Source organism: Syngnathus floridae, chromosome 4 (assembly GCF_059516105.1).
Source record: "Syngnathus floridae isolate MCC-2025c chromosome 4, RoL_Sflo_1.0, whole genome shotgun sequence".
NCBI lineage: Eukaryota > Metazoa > Chordata > Actinopteri > Syngnathiformes > Syngnathidae > Syngnathus > Syngnathus floridae.
The window spans coordinates 20,108,919-20,123,204 of record NC_142416.1 but is presented as its reverse complement, the minus strand read 5'-3'; the positions used below and the strand labels follow the sequence as shown (position 1 = coordinate 20,123,204).

Here is a 14,286-nt window from a genome sequence, read left to right as displayed (position 1 = left end):
ATTTAAAACTGATTTTTTTTTTTTTATGTTCCAATATGCCCCCCCCCTCCCTCCCCTAAAAATATTTCGCAGCATGTTGATGACGTCATAACCAAGCGACTTCCGCGCGCTATCGAATTGAGAGCGCTGGCGGGGAAAGCAAAAAGTGCCTTTGCATTAGTTAAGAGGATAATTACGTTCTTCTTTGGATAATTGAGCCTCACGGTACCGATGTTTTCTCCGCGTACCGGCCCGAGTTCGGCTCGCCGGCAGCAGAACAGAACCCCGGCCAGGAGAACGTCCAGCAGCCTGCTGCTCACCCCGCGGAGGACACCTCTGTCGGCGAGGTAACGACCACTTGCTGTACTTTTACGATTATAATTTAATCAACACTTGCTTCGTTCTCTCGAAACAACTTTTACGATTATAAGTTAATCAACATTATCATGAAAGCATCCGTGTTGTTTTATCATTTAAATCAACTAAGCAGTGAAGACTTCTGACTTCAATCACATCAAACTTTATTGCTAAGCGTTGACAAAAACAGACAATCACGAACAAACAAAATACATTTGAAAATAAAACTCTATATGATATGTTGTCTACACCTAATAGGTGAATAAATATATCATTGATAATGGAGAGCCTTCAGTCAAAATGCTAATCGCCTGCTTCTTGTCATTAGCACAAGATAATTCGAAAGTATTACGTCATAAGTGTAGCAGTTTTAGTAAACTTAACTTTGTTAATTTCTTTTAAAAAAAACTTGATCTGTGTGCTTATGTGGCGGACAGAGCAACCTCCAGTCGCGAGCAGAGCCACGCCGCCGCCGATGGCCTCAACTATGACGTGCAAACGTTCGGTTCTTCGCTTCCTGTCAAAGTGATGGAGGCACTGACCATGCTCAATGGTAAATAGGCTGACAAGCATGCCCCCTTTGCCTTCTGTGATGACATTCATGCCCGTGTCGTCCAGGCGAGGAGCAGATCTCGGTGAAGGTGAGCGAAAGCGGCTGGGCCTGGCTGGTTTACGGAGACAGACTCATCATCTGGAAGGTCTGCCAGACGGCCGTGGCCAAGGTATGTTGACATTTTCTTTTCTTTTCTAATATGGCCGCTGACCTCGTTTTGCTGTTGCAGCTGTGCGTGTGCAAAGAGCTGCAGCTGCCTGCAAGCCAGTACGACTACACGGCCGAGCGCGTGGCCGTGACGTCGTCCGGCCCGCTGGACGCTGCCCCCGTGCAGGCCGTATCCGTGCTGGCCGTGACGGCCGAGGGCGCGGCTCGCTTGTGGCCCAGCTTGTCGCAGGAGGGCAACTACGCCGAGGCCGACCTGGACCTGGGAGACTCGTGCGCCTTTGTGGTGGCGGTCAATGTAAGCGGTCATTTTAGTCGAGTCGTACATTTGCCCACGCCGTGTTCTTCGCTCCTGGCAGGGCGGCAGCTTTGTGGTGTCCTCGGCTAAGAGTCGCATGTTGCGGGTCGGGTGCGACGGTTCCCGAAGGCTTCAGTACCGAGCGCTGCAACAGGGCCAAGGCGTGTTGTCGGGCATCGGGCGCCGAATGTCTAGCCTGTTCGGCATCCTGTCGCCGCCTACCAACGACACCGTGAGTGCTTTCATCAGATTTTTGTTTTGTTCAAATGATGCGAATTGTGAAGTTGAGACCTTTGCTTTTTTTTTTGACATTGTACTGTTTCGTTTTTTGTTGTTGCAGCTAAACAGCGTGCTGTGGGTGGGCGCCACCGGCCGCCTGTACGCACTGAGCAACTCCCGCCTCAGCAAATGGGAAGTGGACGAGAGCTGGGAGCAACAGACGATCAGCTGGGACATCCCGCAAACTCTGAACGAGAGCATCGCCGACGCCATTTGGGTGAGTCGACCACTTCATCAGTCCCTCATCGTGACGTTTGTCTCACGCCTCGTTCCCTCCACCAGGGCTCGGAGGGCAACTACGAGGAGATGCGAGACGGCGTCAATGTGACCTATCTGGACGTGAAGCTCAGCCAGTGAGTTGGCCGTCTGTCTTTTTTTTTTTTTTTCTCGTCTCGTCATTAAAGGAAGCCTCGCGCTCTCCCAGGCTCGGGCTGGTGATCCTGGCCGCCGCCTGGCACCCGTCCGACACGCCCTGCCTGGCTTACTTCTGCCTGGTCACACTGCAGGACCTGGGCGCCGCCATCTCCAATCAGTTCACCGTGGAAGTCACCAACTATAATCCCCCCTTCCAGGTGAGTCCAGGTGATTTCTGCCACGAGATGGAAACGGTGTGGAGATTGTCGCTACCGTCTTTCTCAGAGCGAGTCTGAGCTGCGCTCCACGCGACTCCTGTTGCCACCTTCTACCGGCGCCACCGCCTTCCTTTACAACGAGGAGCTCGTCTTCGCCTGCTCCACGGGAAGCGGCAGGGCGGGCCCCCCCGACGAGAAGATCCCCTTCAACGACTCCGGTGGGTTCCTCGATGGGGCTACGGACTCGATGATGTTTTTGGAGCTGACGTCGGCGCGTTTCTTCCCTAGGCGACGCCATACGCGGCGGCGGCTGCTGCGCCAACCTGCCCGTCGTCTTCTCCCAGAATAGCGGCCTGGTCGCCGTGGTGGCCCGGGAGAGCGCCTCTATCCTGCCCGAGACCGTGGAGGAATCGCTGTGTTCGTCTCTGGCGGCGGCCACGCCAGAAGTTAGTCGCCCGAAATAAAACCTTGCCTCATCTGCACGCTTTTCTGAGCCAATTGAACAAGATCATCTTTATTTCACTAGTTCCTTGACTTACAAGTTGCTGATCTTAAAATGAGTCCCGGTGTTCCCCATTCAAGGTGTCCATGATGGAGCAGCCCGGTCGAGCTGATCCCGTAGCTCAAGAGGACAAACCCAAGCGCTTGAAGGCGGCATTCTTGCAGTTCTGCCGGTAACCAGCAAGAATACATTTTTACCAATTGGCTCTCAGTATCAATTTTATTTTCACGAGGTTATGTTTTGGATTTTTTTTCCTTCCTGCTACATCCTCAGCAACGACCTCCTGGGCGCTCAGGCGCTTACCAACGAGCTCTTCCCGACCGGCGACGAGGCGGTGGAGAGCGGTGAGCTGGACGCCATGGTGATCCAGATAAACCTGGACCTGCTGGACGATTACCCGGCCTCAGACCCCCGCTGGGCTGAGTCCGTGCCTGACGGTGAGCGCCGTACCTTGACGTCCACCAACTTTACAATTAAAGGTGGAAGTCAAGTCAAGGTGGCGTCTAAAATTTTTCTTCTCCTTTCAGAGAGCGCCGGGTTCCCACTGACGTCCCTCATCATCCTCCATCAGCTTGAAGATAAGATGAAGGCCCACAACTGCTTCATGGACTTCCTGCTGCAGGTACTCAAACAGCACCTTGGGTTCTCTTGGTCCACAGAGAGTGCCAGTTGAAACCTTGACAAGTTTGTTTGACTTTCTTTTTTACCCCCCATCAGGTGGGTCTCCTGGAACGTCTCGGCCGCTTTCGGGTGCGCTCGTCCCCCATGGCCACGCGGCTGCTGCTGTGCGAGCACGCCGAGAAGCTGCAGGCGGCCATGGTGCTGAAGAACCAACACAGCAAGCACGGCGAGCTGGTCAACCGGGCCATCGCCGCGGCGCTGCACAGGAACGACGTCACCGTGCCGGCCAGCCTCACCGGAGCCGACGTCTTTTTTCGGGAGGTGAGACGGGACCAGGCTTCTTAGGGACTTTTGGAATTTGTTTCTTAAATTATTTAGTTACGGAAATTGAATTGGTATTCACGGCAGCTTGGTTAGTTATTATTAGATTTTTTAAATGCTTGTTAATATTATATGAATTATTATATTATTTTTAAAACAACTAGCCCCGCACAAATCGAAAACAGGTACACTCGTTGACCTCTCAATGTTTTCACGCCCTGTCCGTCGGTCTAGCAAAAACATTTCATGGGTTTTCCCAAAAACCATGAGATGGGACGTTCTAAGAATTGCACCTAATGGAAGTGGCTGTCACAGGTTTCGCAAATCTCCACCATCTTCGATTGTCTTCTGGAAGAGGAAGAGAGGAGCTTGAGGGAGAAGCCGGTTGACTCGGTGGAATGGGCCGAGGTGGTTCTGACCGTCAACGTTATCATCAAGGTGAGCGCAGATCGGTCCAAATGGAGAAAGACCGGCTTCTGAGCACATTTGGGGAAAATAGTCAGATCGCCAAAGATTTATTGTACCTTTTGTTTTTTTTTGCAGGATATGCTTCATGCTGCGGGTCAGTACAGAGAGAGCAAAGCGTCCTTGTACCGAGCGTCTGAACGTGCCGACGTAGACGCAGAGTACATCCCGTGGACGGGTGAGAGCGACAAATGAACGGGCTAAAGGACTTGATCCTGTTTCTCACGCTGGTGGTCCTCCCGCAGCGCTGGGCGGGCCAGGAGGCGTCCGCACGGTCATCTCCCGGCAGCATGAGCTCATCCTGCACTCCATGTACCCCCACGCCGACTCGGAGCTGCGCGGCGTGCTTTGCGAGCAGCTGGTGGCGCTGTTGGACTTCTACCTGGGCGGCTACGTGGCTCAGCTCAACTCCCTGAAGCGGCAGCAGGGCCAGGAGCGCTACAACAGCCTCGAAATGGAGTACAGTCAGCGGCGATACGAGCTCCTGGCGCCACTTTGTGAGTCTTCACACAATTAGAAAAAAAACAAATGCTGTATCAGCAGAGATAGGAGCTCACAAAGTCTTAGCAGAAGATGTCTGACTGACTTGTGGGTCGCTTCAGTGGAGCTGGGTCAGTACCAGTGGGTGGCGGCGCTGGCCGAGAAGTACTGCGACTTCGACATCCTGGTCCAAATGTGCGAGCTGACCGACAACCAGAGCCGCCTGCAGCACTACATGAGCAAGTTTGCAGACCAGGTACACCGAGCGCTCCGAACACCATCCTACTCCCAGCGGGCCTTTTGACTCTCGTCGTGTCGCAGAACTTTGCCGATTTCCTGTTCCGCTGGTACATGGAGAAAGGTAAGCGAGGGAAGCTTCTGTCGCAGCCGGCCGCTCAGCACCAGCAGCTGGCCGGGTTCCTGCAAGCGCACCAGCACCTCAGCTGGCTCCTCGACATCCACGTGCAGCAATACCACACCGTACGTCTTTCGCCGCCGTCTCCTTCCTCCAAAACGCCCGGCGCCTCCTTTAAATTGGACTTGTCGCTTGGAGCGCAGGCCCACCAGACGCTGTACAAGCAGGCCAACGTGGAGACGCGCTACTTTGCCAAGAAGAAGACTCTGCTGGCGCTCAGCAAACTAGCGGCGCTGGCGTCGCAGCTTCCTGAGGACCAGCTGGCCAAACAAGTCGACGGTAAAAAAAACAAAAAAAAAACACTTCCTGGAACTTTGTCCTCACGGGCCAAATGGAAGAATCAGTACAATTCTGCACATTTTCTGTTTGGCCCTCAGAAATTGTGGAGCAGGAGCGCTTCTTGCTGCACCAGGAGACGCTGCCCAGGCAGCTTCTCGAGGACAAGCAGCAGAACCCCGACACCATGCCCCTACTCAGCGCTCACCAGCTGGTTCAGGTCAGACACAATGTTGGACGCACTCATTATTTGTTCAAAGGAAACTCGCATCAGTATAGTTCCGGCTGGCGGCAAAGCACTACTTTTGACTAAATGAAGCTTCACAATGGTGACAATCATTCCGTGCGCTTGTGCTGGCTCGCGCAGCTTTACATCTGCGACGACAACCGGAGGGCCAACGAGTACGACTTCAAAAAGGCTTTGGATCTCCTCCAGTACATCCACGAGGTCACTTCCTGTCGCCGTCGCACGGGACTGTTTTGATAGCATTTGTGCTGACCTTGTTTTTTTTTTCTCTTCCCTCGTTTCAGCAGGAAGACGATATCAACATCCACTCGCTCAAGTGCCAAATTTTGGGAACCGTTCTCAGGAGAGACGAGTAAGCGCTTTTATTTGCCTATTTTTGTCAAAAGTACGTGTATTTTGGAATGACGGGAACGTGACCTGAAGAGTGGCCCACGTTGACCTCCTTTCTGTTCCTCCTCCAGTTGGTCGTCTGTCGACGGCAACGACGACCCGCTGGAGGCCGCCAAGGACAGCGTCTTTGTCAAGATCCTCGGCATGCTCACGCAGGAAGGTGAGTTCCAAATCTGCTTCTTCTTTTAGTCCATCACATGCACGAAATCGGTTTTTAAACGATATTGCAATGTAGGAAGAATTTTCATCGAATCACTCCATTGTTGTGCTGCGAAAAAATACAACAAATAGGTCAAATGTGCTTAAAAATAAAAATATATATTGAGCAAAATAAATCCAACCAAATATAAAAGGCTAACGTTTCACTATTATTGTAAAATACAAAAAAAATGTATACATTGAAATGATATATTTTCAATAATATTTAAAAGAAAAATACAATTGATTAAATATGGAAAAATGTTATCCTTTTATTACAAAATGTGTCAAACATGAAAATATAACTATTAATAATAATTCATTAATAAAAAAGGATGCATTTATCCCACAAAAAAACATTAGCAAGAATGTGTAATTGTATTTATCAAGCCAAAACATCATTGTTGATCATCTTTGGGTTTTTTTTTTGCCACAATTTAGCGATTAATTGTTGAACGGTCATTGTCGTTGTTGCCCGTATCGTCTCGCGACGGCTCGTAACGCGTCCGCCGATGCCGCAGGTGTCCGGCTGCAGACGTACCTGCCGGAGGTCAAGGAGCTGCTGGAGCTGGACGAGCTGAGCGCTCTCAGGTCCAAACCGTACTTTGAGTTTGTGTTGCGGGCAAATTACGAACATTACCTACAGGCGCAGATGTGAACACTTTCGTTCTGTTTTTTCCTCAAAATCTTTTGTATAGTAAAAATAAAACATTAAAAAAAAAAAAAAATCCCTTTTTTTCTTTTTTGTGTAGGGAGAAAAAAACGGTCAGCATTTTATCAAAATGTCTTTTATTTCCGGTGGAATGTTGCTGGAATAAATAAAAGCAGTGAAACATTTTTGGGACTAAACACGAGTTATTGAACGTATTGACACATTTACAAGCGGACACAAAAGACCACTTTTTTTTTTTCTCCTGGCATTTTTCTGCGGCTGGCCTGTAGAAGGCGCTCCGCTTCCCGCTCACATGTCAGTGGGGCCCTTGAGGGCCGATTCTTTGCCCCCCATCACCGGCGACGCCACGGCAGGAAGGACACACTGCGACGACTCACAGTATCCGGCGGCCCCCGACGGTCCGGGGGGGCCGGGAACGCCAGGAATTCCAGGAGCCCCACGAGGGCCCCGGGGACCGTCGTGCCCGTCGCTGCCATACGCCGACCGGCCTGGCTGCCCTGTTTTCAAAAGGAAGCATGTCACGTATTCAAAACTCCGTCACATGCTCGCCCAGCCCAATGGTTCCAAGTGGTGGTTTACCTGGTAGACCAGGAGTACCCGCAACTCCTTTGGGGCCACGGGCGGTGGGGCCCCGGTCCCCCCTGTCGCCTTGGTCCCCTGTGGACGAAAAATATTCAGCAGCGTTACGATTCTGTTTCGTTCATGGAATTAAAACTGATTTGCCAATTTGAATCGGTTTTTGTTACACGCCCCCTAATCCCACCTTTGGGTCCTTTGCGACCCAGCAGCCCGGGCGGTCCCTTGAGACCGGGAAGCCCTCGGGATCCGGTGTGACCGGGGAAACCGTTTTCACCGCTGGACCCCGGGGGGCCGGGCGGTCCCGGGGGGCCGGGCAGCCCCGAGATGCCCGACTCGGGTCTGCTCAGGCTGGCCGCCAGCTGGGCCAGCTGCTCTGTGAAGCGGCACCGCTATAAGTTAGGACCACGGCGATCACGGTGGTGACAATGACGACGCCTCACCTTGCATGACTCTCATGCAGACCTGCTTGATGTGCGTGTCTGTCGGTGATTTGCCCTGCGTCAACACAAGCGCAACTCATTTGCTCCAATATTGACTTTGTGGAGTATGAATGAAGCCGTTATCAACCATCGCAAGCAGGCGGCCATTTTGCCATTTGCTGAAGACTGAAAAGAAATACTTTCTCACCGCGGGTCCCTGCGCACCAGGCAGCCCCGGCAAACCCATGTCGCCCTGCATGCCACGCGGTCCCACTTGGCCCGGTTCTCCCTCTTTGCCCTGCTGCCCTCGCCAGCCCTCTGGTCCTTTGTTCCCCGTCTCGCCTGGTGGGCCCATCTGCAAGCACAAAATAGATCAATATATATTACAAAGGCCCCGCCCCCTCCCAAATGGTGTTTTGGGGCCAACGTACCGCTCCTTTCTCGCCGGCCTCGCCTACTTCGCCCTGCAAGACAAGACACAAGTTGCAGGAGAAGAAGCACGTCCGAAGATATTTATAGCCCGGCAGTCGCTCACCAGGTCTCCTCGATATCCGGGCGTTCCTTCGGCGCCCGGGGGTCCCTGGAGTGGACGCCACACACTTTTGTGATCCCGTTAAGAAATTGTGCAATGACACTTTTGAGGATGAGGAAAAAACGCACCTGCTCTCCTTTTGGACCATCCAGACCCACAGAACCCTGACGGAGGGGAAAAAGAAACAAATGTAAATTGGCATCAACCTCAGCGAGGTGATCTAACAGTACACAGAGACAAAAATTTGATTAAAGAAACTAAACTTTTGATCTCATCCAAAAAAGAACAACTTTCCAACACTTTGCTGAGTCACTTGTAAGATTTTTTTTGAGTATTTTCTTACCCTGTCGCCTTTCTGGCCTTGATAGCCAGCCGGTCCAGGGAGTCCAGGTAGACCCACATCACCTTTGCCTCCCTGTCACAACACATTTTAAAACAGTTAAATAGACGAACCCCCCCCTTTTTTTTTTTTTTTTTTTGGTAGCAGAAGTTGAGTGGTCTCACCCGTGGTCCCGGTGCGCCCGCCGGTCCAACCGGTCCTCTTTCCCCTCGTGCACCCTGACATCAAACAGTTGATTTGGGATCATCCGGCCGAGTGTACCTGTCTCTGGATTTACTGGCGACCACTCACCGGTCCTCCTCTGGGTCCGACAGGCCCCACCTCGCCCTGGTCGCCGCGCTCGCCCTGGAATGAAACCCTGTCCAGTTAGAGTTCAGCCCACTTCACCAGGAACGTTTTCCAGACTTCCATACTTGGTTTCCCGGAGAGCCCATCAGTCCTGCAACGCCCGGATCACCTGACGCGCCCTGAAAAAGAAAAAAGGGTGTGATTAATTTTGATCAATAGTTTTGTGACCGATGGTGCTTTAATACCTTAGGACCACTAACTCCTTTTTGGCCATAAGAACCTGGAACCCCCTATAAAAAAAAGCACAAAGTTATTCACTTAATCAACAAGTCATTTTGTTGCTACTAGTCAGACTTACAGGAAGACCTTGAAGTCCACCGTCGCCCGGAGCTCCATCCTTGCCAGGAAGACCCTGATGAACAAAGCACAGAATCCCAACCGTAAAGCAAACCAAAGGTCCTTTTTGGGTCTTACGAAAACCGCTAAGATCAGAGTCACCTTTGAACCAGGAAGTCCAGGGATTCCTTCACGACCGTCCGGACCCGGAAGGCCCTGCGAGAGTAACACGTTGCCAGGCAATTAGCGGTCAATAACTCCCACGAGGGCAAAGAAAAACTAAATCCAGCTAGGAGCTCGTTAGCATATGATAACTATTTTGCTTAGTTAGCCTCAGTTCAAGTTTCAATGCTAAGTTGGAAGCTAATACTCACAGCTTCTCCCTTTGGTCCTGGTGGTCCTCTGATTCCGGAAGGACCTCGATCACCCTGCAAAGACACCAAGACCACGTTTGAGGCGGCCATAACCGTGGTGGCGCATATTCAGCGAGTCATCTAACCTGCACCCCCCTGGGTCCGGTCTCTCCGATGGCTCCTCTTTGGCCAAAGTCCCCCTAATTTTGTGGGGGGGTATTGTTAGACTGCTTGTGGAACAGAGACATGACATGGGAATTTTTTTTATTCCCCATAATACTAATTTGTAAGAAACTTTATCAGGGGAACTCACCGGAGGTCCCTGGCGGCCTTGAGGTCCCATACCCCCCAAGTTCCCTCGGGGTCCCTGTTGGGTGACATCTTGGGCATGAGTGGGACAAAATCTGAAAGTGAAGTGGAATTTGAGCATCTTACCCTTTCACCTTTGGAGCCCATGATTCCCGCCAAGCCCTTGGCTCCAGCTGGGCCCTGGAAGTAGCATGTTAGCACGTGTTAGCTAATGCCAAATAATGAATCAATTGTTCTCATGACCTTCTATAACGACTGTCTTAATCAAAAAACAAATGATTGTCTTTGGTTATTTTATAACTGGATGTTTGTATTTTACTAGTTTATGGCCAAATCATTTAGATAAAACTATGTGGGCAACGGTTAGTGCTAAGTTGAATTTGCTAGGACAAAGTTACCCCTAATTAGCATCTTTTATCCATAACCTAAAACCTCAGTTAACCTTTATAAATATTACTTGATGATTGTTTTAAGTATATGTGTGTTCCATCAAAGTTAATTGTTAAATCACTATTTTCTTTTTGTGTATAAAGAAGATGGTTCGATTTTGTTTCCTCCCACTCGACTAATTAGCGCTATTGTGACATCAAAACATCAGGCACAATATTTACTTCTACGATAAATGTTCATTTTCATATATATGAATTAGTTTTATTGAAAAATGTTTGAATAAGAGAGAAGAATATTTTCACTATAGACTCAGGTGGATTCCAACACATTTTGGTGTTGCACATGTTTGTCCACCAGAGAGCGCTGTTTCACCCATTGACTTATCAGACTGAATGGTTCGGTTGGGAGATGGTCTGGATATGAAGGTCGCTTACCGGAAGTCCTTGAGATCCAACTTCTCCATGTGGTCCTTGTTCCCCCTCCATTCCCTGAAAACATCTTTGATCGTTCAGAAAAGTACTATAGAAATTGTCATTAAAGCAAGCAGGGTGTAAGCTTGCTTTACAGAAAGTACAAGGACCATCACCTTGTGTCCTTGTCTGCCGGGCTCTCCGGACTCCCCCTTCACCCCCTTGTGACCCTGCAAACAGAAAACGACTACTTGGACCAAAAAGAACATTCATGTGGATTTTGTTCTTTGGTGTCGAGGATATAAACGTACTTTCATGCCAGGCAGTCCAGAGTGTCCCGACAGTCCAGATGGACAAGCGCTAGGGCACTAAAACAACAATAGCAAGTTGATTGCCAGTTAGCATGTGTTAGCATTAGTTAAGCATCTAAAGGTCAGTCCAGAACCCACCAGTTCTTGGCCTTGATAAACCCCCGGCGGACCCTGGAAGAAACATTTCGTCAAGCGTTGGCACCAGCAAACAAAAAACCGTAGCAGCATCTGAGTGGAATTTACCCGGGTTCCCACGGCTCCTGTAGCGCCCACTTGGCCCCGCTTGCCTCTGGCTCCCTGTACCGACAGGTAACTTTCATTCTTATTGTTTCGATTAGACCAGTTGGAGTTGGTAGTCGGGATGTTTGGGTACTCACAGGAGGGCCCGCTTTGCCCATTTCTCCTGGGAGCCCATCAGTCCCTGGGATTCCCTGGTAAAAAATAAATATATAAAATAAAATAAATATGTCAATATCGGTTTTATTTCTTTTTATTTTTTAACTATTACTATTTTTATTATTTATGTATTATTTATTCATTTTTATTCATTTTTTTAACTACTGCAAAAAGGATTTTTTTTTTTTTTTTTTTTGGGGAAACAGTATAAAGAGATTTTCTTTACTAAAAATAATTCTTGGTTTTACTCACATCCAAGCCATCTGGTCCAGTACCCTGCAAGAAGCCACACATCCTTCACTAACAGAAAGAACGTCCCAAACATAAACACGAACAACAACGCGTGTACTTACCGGCTTCCCGACCGGGCCTGGTGGTCCGAGATCCCCCTGAAGACAAGATCATGCACAAACACTGAGAAAAGTTTCAATAATCAGCCAGTGAAAGACAAAAATGTTTCTCATGTTGAATTGGATCACATTTGATCAACTCACTTTGGGTCCTTTTACACCCGTTGGACCTGGATCTCCTGGAGGTCCCACGGGTCCCTGCGCAAGACAAGAACATTGCTGAGATTCTGATGTTACTATTTTTTTCTAAAATAAAAAAGGGGGGGGGGGCACACATGTGCCCAACTTCCTCCTCCTCCTTGCTTTATATGCCAATCGAAGGCCGAGTAGACGGGTAACAGAAGCTCAGGCACAGGAGCCGCATCACCTCTCCACACACTGGTTCCATTCTGCTCCGTTCCCCGAATCCCCCCCACCCGAAGCCCCCCCGCCGCCATTTCGCACAAATAGAGCCCTGTTTCCATCAGGAAGCCATCAAGGCCTTCCAAAAAAAAAATGGTGCTCACATCAGCAGCAGCATTCAGCTGCACGTGACCGAATGGTCTCATCTCGTCTTTTTGTGTTTTGTCATGGCTCCACTTACATCTGCTCCCGGAAGCCCTGCAGCTCCTGGAGCTCCGTTTTTGCCGTTTTCCCCAGCAGGCCCCTGCAAAAAAAAAAAAAAAGCAGTGTAACACCTGAGCAGGCGTGTGTGTGTGTGTCTTTGTTTGTGTGCGCTCACTCACTGGGCCGCCGTTGATTTTGGAGTCCACCCCTCGTTCGCCCTGAACACAATAAATTGCTCCTGTTGTCATTTAATTGAGAATTCGGGCCGGTTTGATGAAGCAACATAAAAGTTGGTAGGCGTGTCTTATATGAGTAGACCCACAAAAAAATCTCAGCGAGCCATGCCTGAAAATCGACTGGAAGTCGGCCATTTTGTCTCAGATGGACTATTGAGCGTAGCATGACTGAAAACTTTGATTTTTATATTGGCGAAAATTAGTTTGATTGCATCTTTTGTCAATGTTGCCCGTGAAACGATTTTTTAGTAACGCAGTTTGGGAGGATGTGTGAAATATACATAATTAAATAAATAAATACAATTGAACTTGTTTGAAATAATGGAAGCAAGTTTGGAGGCTTTGAGGTTGTTCCAAGCAACTTTTTCATTAGCATGCACTGCCTTTGGCTTTCCTCAGCAGAACCTCGCAGAAGAATCTAGGTCAAAAAATAGGACGACAAACTCACGTCAATCCCGTCCACGCCGGGCACGCCGGCAATTCCGGGTGGCCCCGGCGGGCCTCTTGGACCCACCGGGCCCCTCTGGAGGATAACAAGAAAAACAAGTTATTTGGAGAGTCGGCATTGGACCTCCACACAGACGCCCTTTGTTCGGCTGATCCGAGGTCAGTGTGGCGGGATTAGAGATCCGTGCCACGTGTGAACGCCATCGTCAATGTGTGTGCGTGTCCATATAAACACACATTTGAGAACCGTGGTTGGCTTCTACCACCAAATAATTTATTCATGTTATGCACTAAGATCATTTCATCAGGTCCGTTCCAATACTTTTGCTCACTTGGGAGCTCCATCGCAAAAAACAATTCAGATTTTTTTCTATTATATTCATTATTGAGTTGAAACCCAAATATTGAGTATTGGAAAAACCCCAAAATCAATTGACCTTTGACCTTCCAATACCCTTAGAGGAGTAAATTGTGCAAGGTGTGAATGCCACCACATGAATAGAAACGGATTTCATCATGCCACAACAAAAATAAATGCAAGCAGGTTAAAGATCTAAAATATAAAAAGTCTTATGGAGGTCACAACGAGCATTGAATATAAAACCAGCACGAGTCGAGACCACTTGCGGTTCCACTTCTAATCCTTAAACTGAGGTCCAAGAATCCCTTGAAAGCCGTTTTACAGTATTTAATCAAAGTCATTAGGTTTGGATTATTACCAAACGTCGAGCCGTCACAATCATATTTTTGTTTGCCGTTTCTTAGCACAAAATAAACAAGTTCCACTTCCACCTGATCTCAAAAGCAAGAATGGTGATCGTCAACAGGTCGCACTCGGCTTCCTGACAATTCAAGCCGTAGCGATGTTAGAAAGAAGTGGAAGTTTGCATCACCTGAGCGGAGGCAACGAGAAGCGCTTGCAGGAGAAGAAGCAGCCGGCAGCTCCCAGAGAGATCCATGGTCTTCCCGGGATTGACCGTCGCACCGCGAGTCCCCTTTTTTCCAGATTTTACACGATGAGTTAAGAAGAGGCCACCTGTTGGCCTGCCTGCCTGCCTGCCAGTCCCCCTTTTCCTGCCTCCCTCCCTGAAGGGACGCTGGGAGGAGCTCCCGTGTAGGCCGAGGACAAGGAGTCTACCTAAAATGCTCTGTATAATTTCCTGAAGGTCTATTTGGCAAGGAACTGCTTCATTCCAATTCAAAATTTGGAATTGTTTTGAATGTCAGATTTTTTTCAAATGTTTTGCGACATG

General features: G+C 49.3%; 2 protein-coding genes across 3 annotated transcripts; one reads left to right on the top strand and one right to left on the bottom strand.

The window, feature by feature from the left end:
* The first annotated feature begins 78 nt into the window (after positions 1-78).
* On the top strand, positions 79-6,955 carry nup133 (nucleoporin 133). 2 transcript variants are annotated; one of them, XM_088374047.1, is made up of 25 exons: positions 79-326; positions 774-889; positions 955-1,058; positions 1,119-1,352; positions 1,414-1,584; positions 1,693-1,848; positions 1,914-1,984; positions 2,056-2,203; positions 2,271-2,421; positions 2,492-2,649; positions 2,786-2,877; positions 2,979-3,142; positions 3,233-3,327; positions 3,423-3,647; positions 3,963-4,085; positions 4,191-4,290; positions 4,358-4,609; positions 4,715-4,848; positions 4,914-5,072; positions 5,151-5,286; positions 5,385-5,503; positions 5,651-5,731; positions 5,818-5,882; positions 5,992-6,080; positions 6,640-6,955. In XM_088374047.1, exons 1-25 carry the CDS (start codon positions 211-213, stop codon positions 6,774-6,776), a joined length of 3,396 nt encoding a protein of 1,131 aa, XP_088230173.1. In that variant the 5' UTR covers positions 79-210; the 3' UTR covers positions 6,777-6,955. The 2 variants fall into 2 exon arrangements, with proteins under 2 accessions (XP_088230173.1, XP_088230172.1); XM_088374046.1 differs by having other exon boundaries at positions 5,815-5,882.
* Positions 6,883-14,182, bottom strand: col9a1a (collagen, type IX, alpha 1a). Its single transcript, XM_088374048.1, has 32 exons — positions 13,927-14,182; positions 13,035-13,109; positions 12,530-12,568; positions 12,388-12,450; positions 11,949-12,002; positions 11,808-11,843; positions 11,707-11,730; positions 11,436-11,489; positions 11,302-11,355; positions 11,197-11,229; positions 11,059-11,115; positions 10,924-10,977; positions 10,772-10,825; positions 10,074-10,127; positions 9,952-10,005; positions 9,785-9,838; positions 9,660-9,713; positions 9,448-9,501; positions 9,308-9,361; positions 9,195-9,239; positions 9,075-9,128; positions 8,953-9,006; positions 8,826-8,879; positions 8,665-8,736; positions 8,450-8,485; positions 8,325-8,369; positions 8,221-8,253; positions 7,998-8,144; positions 7,811-7,865; positions 7,555-7,743; positions 7,371-7,448; positions 6,883-7,288 (listed from the first exon to the last, which is right to left on the bottom strand). Exons 1-32 carry the CDS (start codon positions 13,990-13,992, stop codon positions 7,080-7,082), a joined length of 2,058 nt encoding a protein of 685 aa, XP_088230174.1. The 5' UTR covers positions 13,993-14,182; the 3' UTR covers positions 6,883-7,079.
* Positions 14,183-14,286: the final 104 nt, after the last annotated feature.